Source organism: Pezoporus wallicus, unplaced genomic scaffold, assembly GCF_028554395.1.
Source record: "Pezoporus wallicus isolate ANWC-B61680 ecotype Strahan unplaced genomic scaffold, APGP_CSIRO_Pwel_v1 contig_6464, whole genome shotgun sequence".
Classification (NCBI taxonomy): domain Eukaryota; kingdom Metazoa; phylum Chordata; class Aves; order Psittaciformes; family Psittacidae; genus Pezoporus; species Pezoporus wallicus.
This window is the reverse complement of record NW_026642130.1, coordinates 806948-833451: the sequence shown is the minus strand read 5'-3', so window position 1 is coordinate 833451 and position 26504 is coordinate 806948. Positions and strand designations below refer to the sequence as shown.

General features: G+C 45.1%; 1 protein-coding gene across 9 annotated transcripts in view; it reads right to left on the bottom strand.

Annotated features, from left to right (window-relative positions):
* Positions 1–26504, bottom strand: part of EXTL3 (exostosin like glycosyltransferase 3) — a 154217-nt gene that overhangs the window by 21358 nt on the left and 106355 nt on the right. For all 9 annotated transcript variants that reach the window (XM_057427708.1, XM_057427704.1, XM_057427703.1 and 6 more), the window contains one exon: positions 12235–14856. In XM_057427708.1, coding sequence (XP_057283691.1) covers positions 12235–14382 — 2148 coding nt within the window. In that variant the 5' untranslated portion in view covers positions 14383–14856. The remainder of the gene's footprint in view (positions 1–12234; positions 14857–26504) is intronic.

Genomic DNA, 26504 nt, shown 5'->3' with positions numbered 1-26504 from the left:
TGCAGTATGTAGGTGGAGTGCTCATCAGAGATGTGTCAGGTCAGGTACAATCTCTTATGTTGTCCTCCTTGGAAGAGACATACAAGAACCTGAACAGCCACTCAAGAGCCTAAGAAAGATGCACAAACTGTAACTCCCTGACCTTACAGAAAAAAAAACAAAACAAAACAAAAAACAAGCAAATCCCCAAAACTTCTGAAGAACTGAAGCCCAGATCTCCCTCCACCCTTCTCTCTTAAGACTCCACTAACTAATTCAGGCGCTTCTAATTTCATTGGAAGGGACATGTTTCTAGTCCCCTGGTCTGTGCTGAGAAGTTTCGCAGAAAATGGACTGAGAGCTCAGGGACACATCTGAGAAGGGCTGTCACATCTCATCTGCAAGACGGAGAGCATTAAAAAGTCAGCAAGGTCATTTAGAAGCACTCTTGAAGTATCCTCTTCTTGCCAAGCCATCAGCTGCAGTGCAACACGAGGTCATCAGCATCACTGGAAAGGAAACACAGCAACATCCGTCTTAAGAGATACAGAAATGCACAACAGAGAGTCAGAGCATCTCCAGTGGAAGAAGAAAGTGCTGGAAACCCAAGGGATGCAGTCCTGTGGGATTATTGGAAATATCTTCTTTCTGTTCACTGAGTGAGGCAGAGCTTATATTTCCACACTTTGCTCTTTGGCTGATAGCCCAGCTACTTTAATTAACTGAGGCTTTCGTTAGTGCAAATCCTTAGTATTGTTGTGCAATTACTTCTTCAGCAGGTTCCTTCTCCTTCTACTCAGTACCTGTCAAACCGGATTTCCACTGCAGCAGTAAAACAAAACAGCTGACAGAGCAGGTGAATTATTTTTAAATTTGTTAAAACTGGTACATCTCACTGTTTGGAATACATTACACCCAACGACACTCGGTGATGCTGTTCAGCATTTAAAGCTGCTGCGTCCCATCCTAGAAGAACTTAGGTGCAGGCATCCCTATCACGGGGCTGATGGCATAAATATGAACATTACGTCTCAACTAACAGAGGAAAGAATTGGGGTAAGACTATTAACTTACTGAGCAGCTATTGAAAAAACAGCATATAAACTTGGTATTTAAGCAGAGCCAAGAGCCATCAAGTTTGCAGGTAGGTTATTTTTTTGATGTGAAGAGGACAGAGGATTTATTAATGCTTAGGTGGCTGGAAGCAACAACCATAAAGAGCACTCAGGCATGCAAACCCACTTTTGGCTTCTGGATTTATTCCAGACTGGAAGCTTTCTGGGGACCTCCGAGATGAGAAGGCTGAGTTATCACTGGGAAAGTTCTGATGGGTCTGGATGAAACGACAGCTTTCTGCCACATGTGTCTACCCTCAAATCCATTACCTAGAGATGAGAGTTCTTTTGTGTAATGTCAGAAGATGAAAAGCCAGCAAATCCATCCCACGATTCCCTAACCAGCATTTTATCTCTCATTGTTCTTACTGTTCCACAAGCACAGCACATCAAGAAAAGCCATTTCCATCACCTCAAATATCAGGGAATATGGTCGAGATATTACCCTGAATGTTGACTAATAAAGGGGAAAGGCATTTTCACCAAACACACAATCTTGCCTCAGCAAGCAATAAACACCTTGTCATTCGACATGGCAGAGCCAGTTGATGTCAAACCAGGATACAAGCCTCAGATGGGTTTCTGAGGATCTTTCCTTTGCCCGCAGGCTTCAATTGCTGGATCCTAATTGTTGGAACCCTTGGCTGAATCCTACTTCATCTGGTCTGTGTCTCACATCAGCACACCATATTCCATCCAGGAGAGGAGAAGGCAACCACAAGAGAAGGACCATACCCACAGTCTCCAAGCCATGAGTTTTGAGGTGGGCAGTGTCACGTTCTTCAATACATGGCCTGCCCCAAGACTTTCACTACTTAATGATCTATTTAAACTTCTCCTGCTAGTCAATTAAAAAGTTAAACAAAATCAAGAGGGAACAAATACTTCCATCAAGACACAGTTAACACACTGCTGCCAAACACATGGTTGGGATGAATACAGACCACCCTAACCACCTCCCACAACCCACAGTATAGGTTGGGAATTAAGGAGCAGCATGTGTTACAAATTACAGAGTTTATATAAAAGAGGCATAATTAAAAACAATTCCTTTTATAAATTTCTAAGAAAATCAACCTAATTATTACCAGTGTTTTGAAACTAATTTGCTTAGTCACCTGCATTCAGAGCAAGAGGAAAATAAGCCTTATTGCAAAGAATTACCTAGCTTACAGCTGTTACATTCCCCAGAAAAGTGCTTTTCTTATTCCCTGTTAGTTCTCTTCTGTCACAGTAAAAGATGGGGCTGTCTCTGACTGTCGAGATAAGGCAGGTTCCACCAGCCGGGACTCTGGGCAGCTCGGGAGATCAAAGCTTTGATTAGCCAGCCCTTCCACACAGAAGTTGGAAACCAAACCTCCCTGCCCAAAATGCTTTAAACTTTCAGAGTTGAGAACAAAAAACATTTTCCTTCACTAAACAAGCCTCAGAAACCCCTCAGAGCTCAATTCAGATAAGCATTCAGAAACCTGAAGACTTTGTTAAACTATTTTGATCTGAAAGTGTTATCTGGGAGTCTTAAGAACAGCTTCAGCACACTTCCCATCCTTCTGCTGTCAGTAAATCTGGGAATAGTGAAAACAGCATTTCTGTGAGCTTATAAGGAGATGCACAACTGTGTGCTTTAGTGACCAGGCATGGCTGTTTCCTGTGCCTCAGTTTCCCTCTGGTTTATTAGCAACAACCTTATTATTAAGGGCTAAGTTGCCCTTAGCTCCTTGTTTATGGTGATTTTGCCAATTGCAGAAGTGAAATATTCCTCACCTTTCTTCGCAGGGCTAACACAGATTTTCATTAATTAACTGAAGGATTTCAATGCATGGAAGTGACTTACAACTACTAGTTTTCCCCCTGACTTTTGTATGCTCTCTAAAATGGCATCCCCTTAACTGTCATCAGGAAAAAAAACCTCCATCCCTTCCAGGTACTTGCAGTTCAACAGTACTGCTTGCAGGGATCCAGCAGTCAGAACAATGGGGAAACAAGCTGCAGCCTTCGGTTCTGAACCCAGCTACTCCATCACCTTTCTGTTCATTGACCGCTTTTCAAACAAGATGAACCTCCTCCTCCAGAAGCACAGGATGGAGTCAGGCACAGCTTTTTGGATAGGGGAGCACTCTGTATGCTCAGCATGGTAGGGAGATCCGTCATGCTTTATCACATACCACAGCGTTTGATTTCAAGAAAACTGAAGAAAAAGCATCCATCAATTAGATAAGGAAGAGCAGAATCTGCTTCCTTGCCAGATACAGGCAGGTATCATGTGGAAAGGGGATAAGAGACTGTCCAGGAGGTGAATAATATTGTGGCTGCTGTGCCAGCCCACTGGTAAACTTGGAAATAAGTCACCATCTTCCATCTGAGAGCTGCAATATCTTTGCTGATCGATTCCATAGAGCTTAGGGAGGCATCTGTGAGCTACACCAGACACATAAGAACAAGAAGTGATTAAAATCTCTCTCTGGCTTCTCATTTCTTTCTTTAACCTTGTATCCAAGAGTTACCTTCCTCTTTATAACCTTCTCATGTCCCTTACAGTTGCCTCCTTGATGTCCCGATGTCCCACAAGGTCCTTCCTGTTCCAGCAAACTTTAACAACACAGATTTTCTTCTCTCCTATTTATCTAATACCCACAAGCCAAAGCCAAATTCATGACCTTGGTGACTACGGCACGCTCCTCTCCTGTGCCATTTCTTGTGGTACAGCATGAAGTTATAGCTGCTCTGGGAGACAAGGCTGTCTTTGCTTCACAAACAAGGCAGCCTGTACAGAATACACAAGCAAATGATTTTGCACAGCAAAACCACTCCACTGAGACATTTAAAAAGCATGGGAAGAAAGGAAATGCAGAATACCCAGGATCTGGGACACTGCTGGAAGAAGGGAGAAGCTCACAGTGAAGTGGATATCAACACACCACATGAACCAAGTATCAGCTGGAGTAACAGTCACAGAGAATGAAAAGAAGGTGAAAACAAATTAAAAAAAAAAAAAAGAGAAAATGCATCCACACATTCAGCCTCCTCCCCCTCCCCAGCCCATCTTGTTCCACTGTATGGAATAATTTGGGTTAACTTGGGGACATTAAATAGTCTGTTGTTATTTGAACAGGCACATGCAGGCCACCATGCAAACCCTAGAAATAACAGGAATCCAGCCCTGGAAAAATAACGTGGTATTTTGCTGCCGCACTGACTCTGGTGCCAAGTTCTGTTGTGCTACTTTTGTCCCTGAGCTGCTGTGACAGAGCCCACTCCAGAATGAAGAGTGTTTTAATGACGCACAGACAGCTTTCGTGCTGATGGTTAAAGGCTTCAACACAGAGGGACTGGCTCCCATGACACCTTCAAGCTTTCCTATGCAAGAAAAAACATCCAATTATGTATACAGTAATGTGAGGGATGCTTCCCTTCCTTGCTTTTCCTATCCAGTGCTCCAAAGTGATGCCTTCCTTCTGCTCACCGACCCCATTAGCTGCATCCTAAGCCAAGGGAACCCAGAGATCTGAGGCGACAATAACATTTTGTCTATGGAAAAACTGTTACAAACCAGCATATGGCACACAAGAGACTTAAGCAGTGGTTTTAGGCAAGGGTGTCTGAGTTAATATTCAGAGTACAAATCCCTAAGAAACCAGGACTGCTTGTTACATTATCAGTGTACATTCACGCATCGCTGCGCCTTTGCACCGGCCCTGCAGTGACAAGCATCTGGATTTTAGCATCGCAGGTAAACTAAGCAGCAAATTTGCTCCTTCCTTTTCTGCTATATGGCAGTACAAATATATAGAGAGACAAGAAAACTCGCAGGGATTTGGGAAGTGACCTGCCTCTCCAGCAGCACCCTGCTTTGCAGGCAGCAGGTGGTGCTACGTACCCGGCAGCAGCCTACAGACATTCCCTGCAACATCGCCTTGCTGTATGAAATCGCTCTCAGAGAGTAATTCAACCTGTAAACCTGCTGGTAGAGCTGGTAACTGGATAGGATCCATTTAACCCACGGATGGTGCAAATCTCCTGCTTAAAGTGACTCGGTGCTAAGAAACAAGGTGTTTTTCTCAGCTGTTTTGTCATGGAAAGCGTAACTTGAATTGCCCTTTCTGGAAGCAAACCTGCTAGCTCTCCAATCCTGTATGCAACCCAGGACCCAAAAGTTAAGTTGGGTTCTTCATGATTTTACACACAAGAGCTCCGGTAAGGTAGGGAAAAGCAGTAAGTGCCCACTGTAAAGCTCTGATTTATCGAAGAGCTTCAGTAGGTGAGTTAGTCCAGAAAACCAAAAGTCATCCATCCAAGGAAGGATTAGGTATGTGCTTGGATACCTGAGCTGATATTTAAGCAAAGCTTCTAGGAAGGAGAAGGATGGGTTGAAATGGCAGTGTGGATAAGTACAGAGTTTTACTCTTTTTTTAACTCATGGTCTCAGTGAGGACCTCACCTTGGATCATGCACACTGCTCCAGCTCAGCTCAAGTTACTGGTGACCTGAGGGAACTGTCAGCTTGCAACGTTGGCTCTGCTCTTGCCAGAAAGCCAAACTTGATGTTGAAGGACAAGCAGAGAAGCTCATGCTGCCACACTGGCACTCTATATGCATTGCAGTCTGACCAGGTGCTGAACCCCCTCTTCCTATCCAGAAGCATCATCTAGGGACCCAAACATGCTCCTTAAAGGGGAGATAGCAAAGCACCTTCAAGAATTTCTGCTAGAAAGGATGTGCAAACCTGAGGTATCTGTCCTTCAGCAGAGAGCTCAGCACACTACGGTTATACAGACGCTGCCCAAACAGAAGGGAAAGGCATGACGGCATTTCCCCCCAGTCTGCTCCTAATTAACAAGTGGCATTTCAAGGGACACCGTGGCGAGCCAAAAAGGTCTGCAGATGCAGCAAGGCTTCCGGATTAGACATTTTCCAAAGATTATTCCTTTTTAAACAAGCAGCTAAATTGAATGAGCTTTCTCAGCTGGCCACCAAGCCAGCAGAAAAGGACGTTACGCCACTGGAACTGGCTGCAGAGATCAAAGTCAGCTACTTATTCTATAACAAAGCTGAAGGAAAGGATTAGTCACTGCTGAAAGCCACAGGAGCTGGCATTGGCAGTGAACCCAGCTAAATTGCTCAGAAATGCCTACAAGCACACACCACCTAACCCCGGAGGAAGAGGAGAAAGAAAACTGCTGCAGGGCTTTTCCAGCCATGGCTCTGTCACTGAAGGACCTGCATGCATGCAGAAAAGAAAGACAAATGTGGGCTGTAATTTCTTAGGGCAAGAGCACAGGTTGTTAAAATACTGCTTTGGGCTGAATAAGGTTTAGCTCCAAATGCGGGAAGCCCTTTCACAGCTCAGCTGGGCTCATAAACAATGCTCCATGTGTGACACCGGTAGCCCACACAAAGCCCTTGGGCTTGCAAAATAACCCAGGGAAAAGCCAGTCATTACTGGGGAAGTGGGAGACATGTTACACAAGCTCAAAATAAAGTGAAACCATGACACCACTGGATAGTCCTGATCTAACAAACAGAGCCCAACCAGCTCCAATCTCAGGTGAAATGCTGTTGTTTGAGAAGTTTGCAGGCAGGCTGCTGAGAAGCCAGCAAACATTCAGATGGTGCCACCAGCCCCCAGCCCACACATCCAGAGTGATGGATTTGAGACCAATAAAGTCAGCAGCCACGCCAAGCTGTGTGTAAAGGGCTCAGGAGAGGTAAAAACCAAGACATGCCTTGAGAAATAGAATCTCAGAATGGTTTGGGTTGGAAGGGACCTTAATGCTCATTTAGTTCCAACCCCCTGCCACAGGCAAGGACTAGACCAGGTTGCTGCAAGCCCCATCCAACCTGGCCTTGAACACTGCCAGGGATGGGGCAGCCACAGCTTCTCTGGGCACCCTGTGCCAGGGCCTCACAGTAAAGAAGTTCTTCCTAGCATTTAATCTACCCTCTTTAAGTTTAGATTTAATAAATAGATTTAGATTGAATAAATAAGAACAATGTTGTTTGGAAATCACTGTTCCAGGTTCAAACATCCCTGCACAGAGGTGAAGCATTTGTTGCCATGAAGCCATCTGTCTTCCACAAACCTTTTTCTCATGTTGCTTGGACCTCTGCAGCCTTTAGCAAACAGAGATGGCTGCACTGGCAGCACAGTACTAAGCCCTTGTAGTTTGAAAGCAGCAGTTCCTCTCTCTTTGGCTGGCAAAACCTTGACTTAGAAAGAGATGCTTTCTCCTTACTCTACTAAACAGGAAAAGAGGTGTTAAAAAGGCATTTTTGTCCAGTTTAAGAGACAGACCAAACCAAGTATGCTGGAAATGGATGGCAGAGGGGGCCTACAAAGGACCAAGTATTTTTTGTAATGAAGATTATAACCAATTTTATAGTCCTCTTGAGCTCAGTCTTCCTTTATCTGGTCTCGTGCCATCTCCAGGGCACAAACCACAGGCTGAGAAGTGTGGATAGGATGGGTGGTAAGGGGAGGCACAGTTTGCTTTTCTAGCTTGGACTGCAACTCCTGGGGGGCTTTAAGGAAGTTTCTGAAAGGGAAATGGATGATTTAATTGCTGCATTAGAGAATCTGTGGCTGTTTGTGAGTGCAAGCTGCTCCACAGCTTAATCACCTTACTGCTCACGGCTTTGTGCTCTCCCCACTGAACCGAGGGTACATGCAGCGCTGGCAGCCTCCTGAAATACATATTCAATATATTAAAAAAAGATCTCTTCAGGTAACTTTGCTGTTCAAGCTCAACTCATTCTTTTAGATTTTTAAGAATAAAAGCAAAGCAGAAATAGGGAAAATTAATCCTCTCTCCCTGCCCTACTCCATGTCCTGCTCAGAGCTGTATGGAAGATGGATGGTGAATCAATTCTAGAGAATCTGAAGAGCTGCTAAAACCATGTACTGGGTTTATTAAGCACCTATGCTGCAAGTCTGCCAAGGAATTGCAAGCAAGTGCCCTACAGCAACCAGAAAGTAGCAGCACACTGGTGCTGAGCACACTGCAAAGCGCAACAAGATCTGAATCTCTTTGGGTGCGTCTTATTAGAATTTGTGTGGGTTGGGTATGCGGTTGCCTGAGTGTTTTGTTTCATTTGTTTCCCTTTACTTTCATCCACTTCATGTGGATGAAAATGCTGTCAAGGAATTGTGAAGCAAAGAGTGAGGCTTCCCCTGTCATTGCCTGTGTGCTATTTAGAAATCATGAGCATGAAGATGCTGAAAGGGGAGGCTGGAATTCTATTCTAGGATTAATCCAGATTTTCTCCTTAATCACTCCTCCTTTATTCTGCCACCGGAAATCCTTCCAAGATTAAAGTTCACACAAGGACAGTGCAGGAGCAACAGCTAAGTACCACCTCACTCAAACCCCAGTACAGTCTTTCCACCTGTTCAGAGCAGGATTTAACCCAATTTCCCTTTTTCTTCCCCATAAGCATGGCAATAGCAGCAGTACTTGCTGGTGAGGTGCAAGCAGCACCATGGTGGGGACTGCAGCAGCCACAGCAATGCAATGTACAGGAGGACCCTTACCCTTGCTACAAAAGAGCAGAGCTCAACTGCTGGCAGTGACTGGCTGTCCAGGCACTTTTTAATTCTTTAAATTGACAGATGCTGCAGACATCTTGAAGTACTTATCCTGAAGGATGCACCAATGCTGTGTAAATCCTGCAGGGAGGTGCTCAGAAGTTAAGCAGTGGTTAACTGCTTAACTGTCACTGGCAATCATGCTCTCCAGGATTTTGCCTGGGGAAGTTCTAATGCACTGCTAGAGATACATACATTTGCAGAAGGCAAGTTTTTTAAGAGAGCACAAACAAGGCTTCTCACTCACAACCTTTGTTTTTTGCTGCAATGCTATTTAACGTGAGATGGGAACAATTTTTATAGCTCAGTTCCAGCACAAAGGCACTTTAAATTAGAGGGTAATCTACCTACACATGTTCCAGGGGCAGCCTTGAATGACTACACACACAACTTCACATTAAATTATATTTGCACCTAGGCACTTCAGGCTCTGTACAAGGCCAGAATACTTTATCAGAGATCCCTGTGCAGCTAAGGAACCTTACTGATTTTCAGTAAATTATGCTGTCACAAGAAATCTAAGTAAGAGTTTTTAAGAAATCAAATAAACAGGTCTACAGAATGTATCTCATTATCCATAAAATAATTCAAAGATCCAACACAGCTTTAAGCTTTGCTCTTAAATCCCAACCCACCAGGGAAAAGAAACCACATAACCTGCTTCAGAGAACCAAATCACAACTGAGCAGCACAGTCAGAAACAAAGTTTCAAGGAACCGATCAATGAGATAAGGTCATGCAGTAAGGCAAAAGGAGGAAGCTCAGCTCTCCTTTGGGGTATTCTGCTAGCACAAAGCCACACAAATTAAGTGTCCTAAACCCCTTTGCGCTGCTTAAGCACGTTGGTGGGTTTCTGGACTATATTATGCTTCAAAGGGCTCTTTCAGCCTAGAAATGCTACATACATTGCTGTGTCTCATTAGGCTGCAATTTTCTTCAATAACCTTCTGGCTTCAGGTGCTTTGATTGTGGATCACGCTGGCACACACATGCTGCTGTTCTGCTGCTCCTTACAGTCACATGGTGCCTAGACCAGCTTCAGTTGTAAGGAGGAGCACCCAAATCCATCCACTCCCACCCATTCTCTTCCCCCCCCCCCCCCCCCCCCCCCGATTTCCTCTCCATAGCTCTGTGCTCTGGGACTTGAATGCAGGGCAATTGGGCAATTCCTCCCACCCCAGTGTTACCGGGAACGTATTTGTTACACAGAGATACGGCACTGCTTTAAGATCTGTGAGAATTGCGTATTTCCCATCAAAAGACACTTATAATCCTGCAAGGAAAATCAGATTCACAGCTCTGCAGTTTCTTTTGACATCAGCAGTCATATGGGCTTGTGTTTCTTGCCAATCCCAAGTACCCGCCTGCCTTTTCCCTGGCTAGCACATCCCATGTCTCAGCCACCAAGGCTCAAACAGAACCTCACCTCCACTTCCCAAGCTCTGCCGGCCCTTTTCCACAGTGGGTTTTAGGATCTGTCACTGATGGACAGTGTTTTTCTATCACTACCACACTAAACCATCCATATAGATGAACACTACAGACACCCAAAGTCTTAAACACCCAGTCCAGAGAGGGACTCAGCAACAAGCATCTTGGTGGGATGGATGCCTGGAGACTGCTATGAGAGATCCAAGGAGACTTGGGTTCTTTTAAAAAATGGGATTTCAACAACTGGGAAGGAAGCATACCTATTATCACCTCGATGGCAGAAGCTTGCTGGGCTCCAGCCATTCCCTGGCACTTGGCATGTTACCATCCAACACTCCAAAGGACAACTTCTCCCTCCTGAACCAAGCAGTACCGAACATTCCCCATAGCACACAAACCCCAGCTGGTGGCTCAAAGGAGACACACAACTCAGATGTAAACTCAGCCCTCTTTGGTCTAGTGGAAGGTGTCCCTGCCCCTGGCAGGGGGCTGGAACTAGGTGAGCTTTAAGGCCCCTTCCAACCCAAATCATTCTGCGATTCTGTAATTCTATGTGTGATGAAGTCCCCCCAAAAGCCAATGGGCCTCCAAGACAATAGACATGCAGATCAGAGTAAAAAAAAGCCATTAACTTCCATCAACAGAAACATATTTTTCTTTCACAAATAACATCCATTAGCAGCTCCAAGGAGAACAATCCCCACTCTTCAGCTCTGAAGGAGTACACAGTTTTCCAGCAGCACAATACAAAGATTTTGCAGAATTCAGGCATTCAACAGGACTAATGTGAAAGATTATTTTGCAATTATCCAAGCAATTTTCTCTCCTCATTGTCCCTGGACCATACGGGTTTTTAAATGTGAGCAGAAGGATTTATTCATCACAATAATAATAAAATGAAATATTAAATCAATGAATCTCTTTGCATGAAGCATAAAGCTCACATTGCTATTAAGCTTAGTAGCGTCCTGTCACATAAACCACACGCAGTTTGTGTACTTAAGTACCATCTCCCCTTTTATTTTTCCCTTCCGCAATTTGTAAGGCATTATCCTTCCATTTGTCCTGTAAACACGACCAGATTCAGACAACACAGTGTTGCTTCTTGTTAGTGGCTCCATGCCTGTGCTCTCTTTATGAGGGCATGTGAAGATTTATATTTAATATTGATTTTTAACAATGGCCAGTGCAGAAAATTATGCTGGGATGACAGAGAAGTCCTAAAATAAATACATACATATATAAGTAATAATTTAAGGAGAATTAATTCCTTACAAGCAACACTGCCAATATGCAAGCAAGTAGCTTGGCATGAGAATGAGTGCTGGTCTTTCAAGGTTTGGCTGGGGAAAAAAATCAATCCTAACCTAAGCAAAAATCAATTACAACCTTTGGAGCATGGAAGCATTGGAGCAGTGGCTGGGGCTTGTATTTTCCTCTTTGCCATCCCTTGTAATATAAAGTGATAAATATCTTTCAAGGCCTTTGCACTAGGTGGGTCTCTTTTTTGTTTTTATGAAAGATTTATCTGGTACAGTGCAGAAACAGTCACTGTTTAGGTATTTACAAGGTGCCAACTGTCCCCACACTGTGACACTTAAAGAGCCGAAGCAAAGATTTTCAATAAACAAGAATCTCTAGCTTTAAGCCTTGAGATTCATATTAGGCTCCACACAAATAATTATTGTTTCATTAACACGTAGCAACTCTAAAGATCAGTATTTTTACAATTTAGGCTCTTCTGGGCAACAGCTCCTGTATTTTGTATCCCAAAGCCACCAAATGAATTCTCTCAGGAAAGGAATTCATCTTGCCCAAGTTAACACACCCATAGAGCACAGCCATCCACCTCTGAACATCCACCTCCCTTCAAAGCTGGTGTCCTTCCAAGAGCAGGAGCCATGGTATTCTCACGCAAACACTTAAAATGGATCAGATGAGTCATACCTGTAATCTCCTTGTTTAGTGATACAGCATCAAGATCAGGTACAGATATTTACAGACATGCAAGATGAATGCTGTCCTAGATGATTTAAGCTGAGCTGACACACTACAGAACACCTACAATCAACTTTAATGCACAAACCCCACAAGGAAGCAAGACCAGAGTAGCTACATCTTTCTTACCATGATTGGGACACCAATGTCTGGCCACAAGAGATCCTCAGAGGGAAGCTTGGGAGAGTTCCACACTACCACAACTTTATTTAAGTATGGGAGACCATTGAGCCTTTCTAGGGAGTTCATCAACACTTCCTCCCGCTCGTAAGTCAACATCACTACTGTGAATTGCTCCCGGGGGACGTTGCCACCCAAGGCAGCCTGGAACTCCTTCCCAGAGCCACCTGCTCCTCCACCAATTGGTCGAAATCCAGTCCCAGACCCCAAAAATTTTGCTTCTGATGGTAAAACAGGGTCAAAGGGAGTATAGGGGAAAAGGTGGAAAGGCCCTGGAGCAGAATTCCAATTCCTGTAGATGTCCATTGCAGTGAGGGTGAAATTGCGGAGATATTTAGGAGATGCATATGGTGGTTCTGTTTCCACAGGCCCCAAGTCCAGGTCACCATTGTCTGCCATATTGGGGTCTGTACCAGCAGCTTTGCCAGACCGGTGAGGAATCTCCACAGCGGTTTCTTCTCGGATAGGAGCAGCTGGTATTTGGATTCGAGTCCTTATGATAGCTAAGACCGTGCTGAACACATTGTCAGAGGTGGAGAAGTAGGTCTCCCACAAGAAGCGGCCCTGCCTCCTCATGGCAAGGAGATCATTGTCAGAAATGCTTCTCAGAAGAAAGTGCACTTCTGTGATACGTGGCTTTGGTATAATTAAGGCTGCCTCGTTCCACCGGATCACATCATTATAGGGTAGCTGAACTTGCTCTCCGAGAACCACTGGGATGGCTCCAACTTCCAGAGCCTCAAACAGTCTCATGGCACACCCGGCAGAGATCACTAAATGGGTGTCCCCCGGGGTGATTATCAGTGCAAAAGTAGATAGCTTCAGTAGCTCTAGTCTGTCATCCCTTTCTCCACACAGAGCCCACTCAGTGGGCAGACTCGCCTTAGGCTGGTTCTTACACGTGAACTCCACCAAAACAAAGTCCAACTTGCTGTCCTGAACAGCCTTCAGGGTAGTAATGATCCGATCGTCGTAGTCAGCTGGGGCATTGCCTTCTATTTCCTCTTCGAAAGAGCGAACCTCTTGCAAGCTAGATCTGAGAGACTCAATCTTCTCGCCCTGGAAACTAAACAAGTATTTACGCTTGACCGGCACCTGGGGTGGGATTTCTAGGAAATTGGGTTCAGACATAGCGTGGACCAGAGGTGATACCACAATATCAAACCCTGGTCGATACTGGACATCGTAAAAGGTGGACTGGGCAATCATGGCGCGCCCTGTGCTGATGTTGTAAATGAAGTTCTGAGTTTCAGATTTCCTTGATAAACTGATGATGAGATGGTTATGTCCATCAGTCCTCCAATATGGCAAAGAGTGCAACTGTTGCTCTAGTTCAGTAGGTTTTGGCATTACGGGCTCTTGCATTTCCCCCACTAAAATTATATACACACAAGCAATATTTGCATTTTCAGTAACATAAACATTAGTTCTGACAGTTGCCTCAAAGGCTTGTTTAATTAAAGGGTCTAAGGAACTACCAAAAGGGTAATCGTCACTGTTGTAGACATAGACTGGAAAGCCCGATGTCAACGGGCAGCGTGAGTAGTCAAAGCAGTTGTGCAGCCTGCAGTTCCGGTTGGATTTTGGCAGGGGGAAGGTCACATCGTCTTTGTCTGGCAGCAGCCGGATGGGCAACGAGAGCTTGGGCTGGTTCTGAGCCATCAGCTCTTTGTAGGAATGCTCAGTCTGGCTGATAACGTTCTTCAACTGCAGCAGGTCCTGCTTGGCATTTTCAATGCTCTTTTTGCAGGCCTCGATCTTCAAGTTGAGTTTAGCGATCTCGCTGTTGAGCTCCTGCCGCTTGGCCTCCAGCTGGAGCAGCTCCTCGCTGACCGACTCGCGGATGCGGCACAGGTCTTGCACATGCTTTACCTCACACAGCTCGTTGCCAGTCCGAGGGCCAAAGATGCGCTTGCCAGCATCGTCCGCATCATCGATGGTGGTTAGGTAGTAGTGGGCAATGAGGGGAAAGAAGACGAGGATAACGAAGAGGGTGAAACTAAGCCACGTGAGCCGGATCCTACTGGACCATCTCAACACCCATGGCTGGCCTCCATTCCCCACTCCCCCATTCCGCAACATCGTATATCCAGTCATGAGTTCAAAAGTCGCTGCGCACCCAATCACGTTGGATCAGTAGCCATAACCAAAACAGTTTTTATAGCGGGTCTCTCAGAAAAAGATGTTATTGTGCCTGCTTAATGAGAAGCCAATACAAGGGGAATTCCATCTTCTTGTCATGCTGGCAGCTTTTCTACAGTTGTTTTGCTGCAGGCGCAACTTTTGATCCCGTTAGACTTGATCATTGACCTTCTCACCCACCCCCAGCCCACCCCCGGTCTGTGGGTAACCTTTGCTGGAAGTGTCACAGCGTTGTCATGGTGATTCAAAGTCTCAACTGGCAGAAGAAAAACACAATGGGATCAAGCCAAACTCCACCGCTGCTCTTGACATCCTGCATTACCATTCAATGAATATGCAGAGGCACCAGCCATTGTAGAGAAGCCAGAAGAGACTCGTACGAATGTCAGTCTCTCTCATTGCTGCCGCACAGCTGATGCTCTGACATTCCTACAAGAGAACAATCATATATTCAGATAATGCAAACAAAACAACCCCTTAATGACTTAAGACACTGCTAGTTTTTAAAAGCTCTCTGCAGAAGAGCTACCTTTGCATATGTCTAACACCTCTGGGGTTAATACCAGTAAACCTGACAAAGTGATGGGATTCATTAGATGAGGACACATGGTTTTCTCTGGGCACTCTGCTTTTCATTAGGGTTACATGCTTCAGTGGCCAGACAAGAAAAAATTCACAGCCCTTGGATCTGGTTTCCTATTTCTGCCCCTGCCACTGTCTCGCAGTGTAACTTTACCAAAGCTGCTTAGTATCTGCAAGTCTCTGTCTCCTCATGTACAAAACAGAGATATTAATGTAAACCTGCTCTCTCTTCCCACCTTCTAAATAGCATGTTGTGATCCTGGGACACAGCAGTGTTGTGAATTTGTACTGCATAACTGAGTGTAATGACTATTGTTCTGGCCTAGTGACTAGAGCTGCTGAGGAATTTTTAGATGAAGTGTTTTGCCTTCATTTCCTGCTGGAAAATCTTGATTCATTGCAAAAGAAAGTTTAAAGGGAATGTACTCATGCTGCTTATGATAACCTGTAGTGGCTGGCTGCACATGGGAGAGAATTTCTGGTTAAAACTAGAAAAGTCTACACTGTACATCAAAATCCAAAGTTAGGGTCCATTGTGTACTGCACCACCACAGTATAAGCTTGCTTAGATCTGCGTTTTTGCTTGGAAAACTCTGTGATGACACTGAATGCCTACCTAACATGGGTATAAAAAGGCAAAGATGTGGTAAATTCAGCTCCGAGTCTTTAGTCTGTACCTAGATTTAAATCTAGGCCAAATGAAAATGCTGCCACTAGAATTTCTGCCTCCCCTTTTATTAGCATCCTTCCGAGATACCCAAGTTGCTGGGATATTCTCTCATATACTGGACTTCCCACATCACTGGTGAATACAGTGCAGGGCTTAGCACTGACTCTTGCAGAGCCTCAAGAGAAGCGTATTAATTTCCGCTTCACTTTTTAATTAGAGGAAAGTCATCTACACTAGCGACGGTCATTTTTCACTAAATCTATTTAATGTTCCTCTCATCTACTCACCAACAGTTAGCAGAAAGAAGGTGAGGAAGCAAACTTCAGCTGAAACAGAGATCTGGAAACAGTCCAAAGAAAAAGAGAAGTTCATCTTAAAGGAGCAGAAAGAAGTCAGGAATAATTTTCAGTGTAGTACACAAGTGTGTGTCAGAAAACATAAAGGGAAGATCTGATTTTAACCAGGAAAAATCATACTGAAAAGGGAAACAACTGCAGTGATAAAAAACAGTTCCTAGGCCTACTTTGCTACACAGCCCCATGACTAACTGGGGAACCCCCCAGCCTGACCCACAACTCAGTACAGCAGTATGGACACTTAAATTAAGGCAGATTTTAAATTCATAATATTGTCTGGCAAACAGCACTGGTGTAAATCTCAGAAAGCCGGGAGGATAAAAGGGCTAAAAGTCAGCGAAAGGCTAAATCAGCTTTCTTGGATCTTGGCAGCGCAGTCGCTGCGGGCAGATGGGGGAGGCCTCAGCTCTGCTGGCAGGACATTTTAATACTGTTCTCTGTACACCAACTTGCATTTGCCCAGGCTGAGAGGGAGCCTGGTGATGAATGCAAATCCCTAGCGCTTCTGCACAGGGCTGTTAGTCAGGCCCAGGGAGCCCTGGCAATAGCAGTACACTTGTATCATGCCTCTGGGACTGCTGCTACCCAACAGAAGGGTTTTAGCACGCATCAGTGTACAAACCAGGCGACTGAAGGCAAAAATAATCACAAGTAAAAAAGCTTTTAAAGTCCATTTTTCTTTCTCCCGCTCTTCCCCCTTCCTTTCTAAGCTCTCCCCAGGAAATAAAGCTCATGCTGTCACTGTTGTGTGTGTGTACCAATTGGTCAGCCCCTGCTATTTCAACCTGGTCTCATAGGGGCTGCAAAGATCCTAGAATAGCTACCAGCTTTCTGCAAACAGCTGGCCAGATGAGAGCTACCCTATTAATCCTTTTCTTGAGGGAAATAGCAGTGCACACACTCACATGAACACCAGTGAATCTGAAAACCAGCTTAATTTCAAGGCACGTGGGAAAACAAGCTCTGTTGTTTTTTCATTTGGGGATGCCATGGGGTAAGTGTGGTGTAATTCTGCAAGGTATTGAAACAACACAGAATCAAGGGATCATAAATGTGGTTAAGACAGAATAAGGTGGCACGTGCACAAGTTACTTTGGACTGGCCAGAGAAAACTGAAGCCTCAGACTCAATAAAGTAAGTCCCAAAGGTTACAAGCTGTGACTACATCTAAATCTTGTTTCTTTATAGCTGCTTTGTCTGTTTATGAGCCCTAAACAGTAATGAAATGGCAAACTGGACTACCTAAAATGGCAACTGGAGTCCTTGAAAAGCTAAATCCATCACCCCACACATGATCCTCTGCAGCTGTTCTGCCACCTAATCCTTCCCGTGGCTCCTCTGGTCCTTCCGTTGAGTTGACACGGAACAAACTTTATCCTCCTGACCTAAAAATGTGGGCTGTGAATTAAAAAAATGCATATGCTCAGAAACCGGAGGCTGACAAACTGACTCTGTCACTAGCTTGGGAAAGACCACATGGAAAAGACCAGAGCAGAATGGGAAGGATATAAAATGCAACACACATGTCTTGGGATCAGTTAAAAGTATTGACTGTCAGTATAAAATATGTGCTGGCAATAAAGCAAGCACTTTAGACGCACTCTCAGAATCTTCTTCATTACTAAGACTTTATTCCTCATCAACTCGATAGAGCCTGAGGTTGTAACACATTGCTATTAGGACTTCAAAAAAGAGGCAAAGTAAAAACCCAGTCTGTGTTTTTTCCAACAGAGACTTTAGTGTTGTATTTAAGAACAATAAGCAGCCCTGGAAAAAAAAGGCTGCTGATTTCCATAGTTTTTCAAAAGAAGTTTGGGAGGAGAAGAAACAGGTTAGCTGCTGGATTTTCCAGCCAATTCATTCCTCTCCCTCCCAAGTACTGTTTAGTCCTTTAAACTGACTGAGTCCCACACCAAGAAACTCTTGTTGACATCATAACACAATGTTGCTGCCTGACAGACCTAATTACGCACACACAAAAGATGTGGCATGAAGAGCTCTCAGAAAATCAGATGCTCAGTAATTATCAGAGACTCCTTCCAAATGCCAATCTAACTGACTTGCAGCCTTCAGTTCCTTCTCCCATGGCACAGGGGTGTGAGACTAAACTACTGGTGGAGTATGCTGTCAGATCTCAGTTCAAACCTCAGGCTGCCTTCCCAGCTTTCCTTAACTCTACAGTAGGCACTCCCTGTGCCAGAGAAGTCATGGGAATACCTGAGGTTCTCCCTAATTTTGCATTTCTAGTAGAAAGAGCCAAGGTGGTTTGATCTATGGATGCTCGTGGAGTCATTACTATGCAACTGTTCAGTCACAAAGGTCCTTATACAAACACCTGAGCACACCTATTCCTCCCTGCTTATGCCTCCTTTTGTCCATCTCCCTATAAAATGAAGAAAACACTGTTCCTTTCTCAGAATATTTGTGAGCAGAGCCCGAAATTTTAAACTTGCAGTCCTCCAATGCTTAACACAGAAACAAATAACCATTAGGAAGACTATGGTGACACAGAATGCACAGAACTTTCCAGAAGGAAAAGACATAGGGATTCTGCATCCGCTAAATGAGAGCTCCCAAACTCTGTCCCTAGGCATTCATACTCATCCTTAGCTTCTTTTCCTCATCAAATGACAGGTTTGCTATGTTACCTCCCCACACGTTCTGCTGTGCTGGCCCTCTCAATGGAGAAGGAAGCACGGTACACACCTGTCAGGCAGGCTCCCTCCCAACAAACAGCAAAGGATGTCAGGGATCTGTCCAGTCTCGAATAGACCAGTAACGAGTGGTGTCTCTCAGGGATCAGTGCTGGGACCGGTGTTGTTTAACATCTTAATCGCTGACATGGACAGTAGGATTGAGTGTGCCCTCAGCAAGTTTGCCAATGACACCGAGCTGTGTGGTTCAGTTGATACCCTGGAGGGAAGGAATGCCATCCAGAGGGACCTTGACACGCTTGTGACGTGGGCTGATGCCAACCTTATGAAGTTTAACCATGCCAAGTGCAAGGTCCTACACCTGGGTCGGAGCAATCCCAGGCACAGCTACAGGTTGGGCAGAGAAGAGATTCAGAGCAGCCCGGCAGAGGAGGACTTGGGGGTGTTGGCTGATGAGAAAATGAACATGAGCCAGCTTCAGCGTGCACTCGCAGCCCAGAAAGCCACCTGTATCCTGGGCTGCATCAAAAGGAGCGTGACCAGCAGGTCGAAGGAGGTGATCCTGCCCCTCTACTCTGCTCTTGTGAGACCTCACCTGGAGTATTGTGTGCAGTTCTGGTGCCCTCAACATAAAAAGGACATGGAACTGTTGGAACAAGTCCAGAGGAGGGTCACGAGGATGATCAGGGGACTGGAGCACCTCCCGTATGAACATAGGCTGAGAAAGCTGGGGCTGTTCAGCCTGGAGGAGAGAAGGCTGTGTGGAGACCTCATAGCAGCTTTCCAGTATCTGAAGGGGGCCTATAGGGATGCTGGGGAGGGACTATTCATTAGGGACTGTAGTGACAGGACAAGGGGTAACGGGTTCAAACTTAAACAGAGGAAGTTTAAATTGGATATAAGGAGGAAATTCTTTCCTGTTAGGGTGGTGAGGCACTGGAATGGGTTGCCCAGGGAGGTTGCGAATGCTCCATCCCTGGCAGTGTTCAAGACAAGGCTGGACGAGGCCTTGGGTGACATGGTTTAGTGCGAGGTGTCCGGGGCCATGGCAGGGGGGCTGGAACTTGAGGATCTTAAGGTCCTTTCCAACCCTAACTATTCTATGATTCTATTGCCACGTCACTTTTTCACCAGCACTAAAAATGAAATTTGGGGGGGGGGGTGGGGGTGGGGGTGGAATAACTTTTTTTTTAATAAAGGAGAAGCAGAAAATTCTGCTAAACAAAGAACTCTCCCTCTTTAGACCAGGGTTTCTGGTGATAAAAGAAACACAAAACAGCCCTTCAGCAATGATAACTTTCTACTTCCTAATGCTCTCAAAGAAAAGGATTACATCCCAAATCTCCAATCACTTTGGGAACAGGAGCAATTGAACAAGGAGAATAAATCTATTAGGTTTGTGCTTGAAAGTATGTTTCAGAGCAGATCTTTAAAAGGAGCAGATGGAAAATTCACTCTGAAATGCTCCATGTCCTACAGCTGTAGGGATCATCATGAGGGATTTGTACCATCTCGAGAGCTCACAGGTACAGAGAAATTCTCCTAGGCTAAGATCAATGCTGCCACACATGCAATCAGTAAAAGGTCTTGTAATCTGTAAATTCAGGGGATAAACTGCATCCCTGGGTTTAGGAAGCTTTTATCTAAACCAAGGCACCTCCACCGCATTTACAGCTCCATGTGAAGCCAGACCTGCTCCCACCCATGCTCTCCATCTGCAGCTGGCAATGCACAAGGTAAAGGGGGCCTGGACACTGGCAGAATAAAAAAGCACACAGAGGTGGCGAGTGCCATCAAACTGCAGCTCTGGCCACCACCTGCTTAGCCAAAGCTTGATTTTGTGAGAAGAGGCCAAAAGATACTCAGAACTCAGCTGGACAAGACAATGCTCAGGTTCAGGGAACTCCAGAGGTCCCTTCCAAACTAAAGGATTGTAGGATTCTGCATCTGGGCTCTCAGGTGGCAAAAAATTCCGAAATGTGAGCCTTCCGGTGCCTAAAGGGGTCTAGACAAGGACAAGGGGGAATGGCTTTAAACCGACAGAAGGGAGACTGAGATGAGCCCTTAGGCAGAAGTTCTTCCCTGTGAGGATGGTGAGGCCCTGGCACAGGGTGCCCAGAGAAACTGTGGCTGCCCCATCCCTGGCAGTGCTCAAGGTCAGGTTGGACAGGGCTTGGAGCAACCTGGTCTAGTGGAAGGTGTTCTGTCAATAGCAAGGGGTTGGAACTGGATGAGCTTTAAGGTCCCTCCCAAACCAAACCATTCTGTTACTCTATGATTCTATGAAATCTGAAGTCAAGATGTTCCAGGTCTCCCCACAGCTATAACATTGCTTTTCTCTAGCACACAGAGGAAATCACACTCCATGCTCATTCTCCCTCTTCACAAAACAAAGATGAACTCAAACTGCTCCAAAGGCAGCCAAGTGAAGAACTGACAATCTGGCTTACAGCTTTTTCTTCCCCACCTGGGGCATGGGGACAAGTGCATGCTCCAGGAGATGCTCAGTACTGTGGCAAGCAGAAGCTACAGAAATCTCTCCCCCATGTGCTTCCAGATACCTGCCTGCTTTGCCCTCTGCTAAAGGTAGCTGCTGAAGGTGTATCATGCTCCTCAACTGAGGTTAACCAAGTAATTCATGAACATTCAATTATTCTGATGAAATCCTGAAGACCACAGCCAACTTTCAGAGTGGGTAACAGGGGTGTAGAGAAACAACTTGCCCAAGGTCAGCCTAGAAGCTGCGCCAGCTTGGGATTCACTCCACATCTAATTGTGCTCTCTACAAGATCATCTGTCTTTCCAGCCTGCCTTTTTCCAGCCATTTCCTTTTCTGGTGCCTTTTCACTTTTTTGCATAATGCATTGTAAAATCTACTTTACATATACAGCTTTTAGTTCTTAAATTTATTATTTAGTGTTGTCTTCTGGTAATAAAGCAGCCACATTGTTTCACTTCTTTTCCAGGCTGCACACAAGCACTTCTCTGCACAAAGAAATACTCAGCTTACAAGCAAATCCTTTCATGTTCCATGGTACTGAATAGTAGAGCACCCTGAATGCAAAGGTCACTCTTCTCCAAATCTCAGAGCAAGAGATGGCAGGGCAGAGCTTTACAAGAAGGCTGGTAAATCTGTACAACCACACAGTGGCTGGTGTCATACTGCTCACTGTGTTCCCATTTAGAAAGTGCTAAAGATTTTTTGGGATGCGGGAAGCAAACCGAGGAAGCAGGTACTTCACTCCATTGTGTGCAGTGGCACAAGCTACTCAAGGAGTAGCTAACTGGCTAATCTTTCATTCACCACTAAAAGGGATGAATTAGGAGTGGGAGGAGGGGAAGGCTCTTTCTGCTTTTACCTTGAAGAAATTAATGAACAAGAACTGTCTTGAGGTTAAACCATGGCGAAGAGCCAGGTGCTTCATATCAAAAGAGAAAAGCACACAGACGTCAGCTCCAGACAGGAGGAGAGGGCTGGCCTTCCAAATACTGGCTTTGTATGACAGCTGAAGTCTTTGGCATTCTTTGTGGTTTTCAGCCCTAGATAGTTCAGGCACATTAGTTTCCCCCAGGCAAAAATACAAGCCTCTCTCTCCTCCCTAAAACACCATCATTACCACTTCCTCAGCAGCAAATAACCATGTGGCAGAATTCAGCCTCCTGCTTTCTGACAGATGCTTCTGATCATAATTAAGCACATATTTAAATTTTTCTTTGTCCTGGATAAATTATAAGAAAAGGAAACATTGCCCGAATGGCACAGAAACATACACAATGTTTAACAACATCTCACCTAGCCTGATGAGTCACTGTGGCAAATAACCTGTCTCTATGAATGAGGGTAGATTTAGATTAGATTCTAAGGCAGAAGTTCTTCCCTGTGAGGCTCTGGCACAGGCTGTCCAGAGAAGCTGTGGCTGCCCCATCCGTGGCAGTGCTCAAGACCAGGCTAGACAGGGCTTGGAGCAACCTGGTCTAGAGGAAGGTGTCCAAACCGTTGTTTGGAGTGAGCGAGCAGCTGCATGGTATTTAGTTGCTGGCTGGGGTTAAACCAAAACAGCTGGCCTAACAAACCAGATGTCCAGCTAATGAAAGTTGTGTAGGACACTTGCACTGTACAGTTTAAGATGTGCAGATGTGGAAGCAGCCAAACAGGACATTTCAAAATACACAAAGAGAACAAAACATGGTTCCTGAAGTTTATGGTTGTGCTTAACAAAGTTATTAACCATCAGAAGAGTGCATGATAGAAGACAAGCACTAGCAGAATGCATGGTAATTAAATTCTACAAAGCGAAGTTACCACTTGGATTTGAAATGCTGGATAATTTGACACACACTGCATGCTGTTTTGGCACTGGTGCCCAGTGCTTCCCTTGCAAGATATCATAAAGAAACACAAACAACAAGCCTAGTCTCAAGTTGCATGGCTGGAGAAGACAAACACCACCCAGTCCCTGGAAAAGGCAGGATGGGAGACAGCAAACTCCACTCAGCATGAGTGTCCAGTATAGAGACTGTTCCTATCATAATGGTAGGTATAAAAACATACAGGAAACACTGGGAGACCAATGTAGTAATAACAGAGCTGTTAGGAAGGGCAATGTTACACTGTTCTATTTAATAAAGGCCTAAGAGAGAGGTCAGGGAAAGACAGATCAAAGGAACTTGGCCAAAACTGAAGGACGGCATTAACATTTTATTTCCATGAGATAGATTCAACCACTGAACAAGATTAGATGGGTCTTGGAAAGTCACAGGTTATGAAAGTTAAGCTAAGGTTAGATTAAGACTGCCTAGAAATAAACTGATCAACTACATATACCCACTCACCAAATTTTTATTAACACAGTGTTATATTAGCCATACTCAAAGAAAGCCTCAACCCTGGCCAAAGCTTGTGCCTGTGCTGAGGGCCCCAACAGGGCTGTTCCCTCCCTCTCAGCTTCCCTGCTGCAGCTTGGGCAAGATGCAGCCTAAACTGATGGGCTCCCTCTTAGTGCTCCTTCATATCTGAAATATTAACAGGAGAGAACCCCACCAAAATAGCAAAACTCCCTAGTGCCACAAAATTCTTGTCATATAGATAATTTAGATATTATTTAATTTTATTTGGACTCTTCTAGTTCCCAGCTCACACCTGGGGCTCAGGAGGCAACAGCATCCTCCATACTCTGGGAAAGATGAGGGGGACCCCTCGCTTCCACTGACGTTTTTTTTCCACTCCCATGTGTTACACAGCTTGTTCCTAAACAAACCGCTGCTTCACACCTCTCTGATGGCTGCTTTTGTGGAATGCTTTAGGTTCCTTCAAAGCAGAAGGTGATTCTGCCAACTCTCAGTGTTGGGAACTTGGGGATATCAGGAAGAGTATGGCAGAACTGTTTCAGGGCTGCAAACTTAATGAGCAAACACAGCACTTCTTTTGACCTCAAAAATTACTTTTTAGGATAAAAGAGAGGAGGTCTTTAGATAAAAAAAGCACGATGAAATGCTTCAACCAATGGCACTGCCGCATGGAGCCTGTTCCTTAGCATCCCAGAGCAGATGTGCTGCACTCAAAATGTCTTTGTCTATTAAAACTGTGTCAGCTTCAGAGACTCCAAAACTCCCTGTGGCATAAACAGAATTTCTAATGAACAGCTGCAGGATACAGGAGTAGCCACACAAAACACAGCTGCTGAGATCTTTCTCTTTATTCCCCTCTTACCACCTTTCCTCTGCTACCCAAATGCCATTTTCCCCCCATTTGGGTCCTTCCCAACTCCACTGCCTCACTGTGTCTTCTGCACTCTCCACAGATGAGCACTCTCAGCCCATCAGTTTAGTTGACCCACAACCTTCTTTGTGCTTCCCTGTGACCTACCTTCACCCTTCTCCTTCTGCAGCAAGTCAGCTAAGGACCAGCAGTTTGACAGCAGACGCCCAGCACTGGTTTCCTCTACTGACATCTATTCATAGAATGGTGGTTTGGGTTGCAAGGGACCTTAAAGCTCACCCAGTTCCAACGCCTTGCCACAGGCAGGGACACCTTCCACTAGACCAGGTTGCTCCAAGCCCTTGTCCAACCTGGCCTCAAACACTGCCAGGGATGGGGCAGCCACAGCTTCTCTGGGCAACCTGTGCCAGGGCCTCACCACCCTCACAGGGAAGAACTTCTGCCTAATGTCTAAATCTCCCCCTTTTCAGCTTGAAGCCATTACCCCTTATGCTGTCACTGTATGTCCTTGTAAAAAGTCCCTCCAGCTTCCTTACTGGACCCTTAAGTACTGAAGGGCGGCAACAAGGTCTCTCAGAAGCCTTCTCTCCTCCTAGCTGAACAAGCTCAGCTCTCTCAGCCTGTCTCCATAGAAGATGTGACCCTATTAGTTCCAAAGCCTGCAAGCATCGCTCATCTCCTTAGACCACGTCTTGTGTCCACAGATTTCCTGGTCTAAGAGAACTGCACTGCCATGCAAGCCTTTGAGCGGTCTCATGCCTCTCCAGTCTCTGTGAGAGCTTTGCTGCTGCTTTGGCTGTTAGCACTGAGAAAGTGCAAAAGGGAGAAATAAAGGAGAAAAACTACCATGCCAAACCCTGTAATTCCACAGAACATGAGCAATCCTCAGGGAAAGATTCAGCCCAAGTAAATTGAAACCCACTAATAGATCTTTTAGCTTCAGCACTGCTTCCAGGCCAAGGCACTAAGGCATGACTCTTTGTGTGAGTCAATTTATTTTTGTTTTTAAATCCTCTGCCTTTGAAACCAAAAATCTGTCAAGCATACAGCCTGGTCCAAAGGCACTTCCCAACTGCTCTCCCAAACCTCATGGTGTCCTGTTAGCTAGCTGGAGAAACAGCCAGGATGATTATTAATTTAGTCAGGCACTTGTAACGGCCCCTGTGATGCTCAGCATTGCACTTTGAGAAAAATATAATCTGTTTTCTCCACATAGCCCCACAAGTACTTCTGAGAACACCAGCACATATGAAGCCTTAATTCTTACTGTTTGATGCCCTCAATCTTCCACGGGGTTCTCCAGTACCCCATAAAAAGCCTTGCTTTCCTATTTTCATGACATTTATAGGGATTTAATACTTTGGTGAGCTCTATCCCTCTAATTTGAGTGAAGACAACTGATGGATTCAACAGTTGTTGGAAGACTAACAGATAAGACTGGATGCTAAAGTCCCATTTGATTAGAACACTCTGGCAACATTAAAGAGCATCTAATGAAAAGCAACAGTGTCTTTTTAAAGAAATCCTTATTAACTGATACTGAACATGCAGGCCACCTATACAGATACCTTGTGGCTTTGAGACAATCTGTCTGATGTAATCAAACAGTGTCCAAATGCTTTACCTATTCACCCACTGCAATAAATGGTGAGACTGGTGCTAGCAGCTTAAACCAGCCAAGTCTTTACAAGTTAACGGCTTAACAGCTTCTCTGGATTAGCAGCAGGATGTGCAGAGCAGATATTACTCATAGCTGACAGGGCTTCAAACAGTTAACATCCCTAATGCACTGGAGGAAATATTCCCAGGGAAACCGTGTGCCACTGATACTGTGGATAAGCTCTGCTCTTTGGAGATTGCCCAAGTAATTGTCACCGCGCAAGTCCCACCTGCTAGTTCACAACAGAAGGTGACGAGAATCCAAATGTTAGCAGAAGGGGTACATTTGGGAAGGATGAAGATACTTTGGCGAGGACACACCAGGCTTAAAAATACTCCAGGCAGAAATCTCCAATGCACAATAGCTATTTTTGCTGGGTAAGTGGGGCCAAATGTCCTTAGAGCAGCTCAAAAACGGGCAGTGGGACATGCTGCCA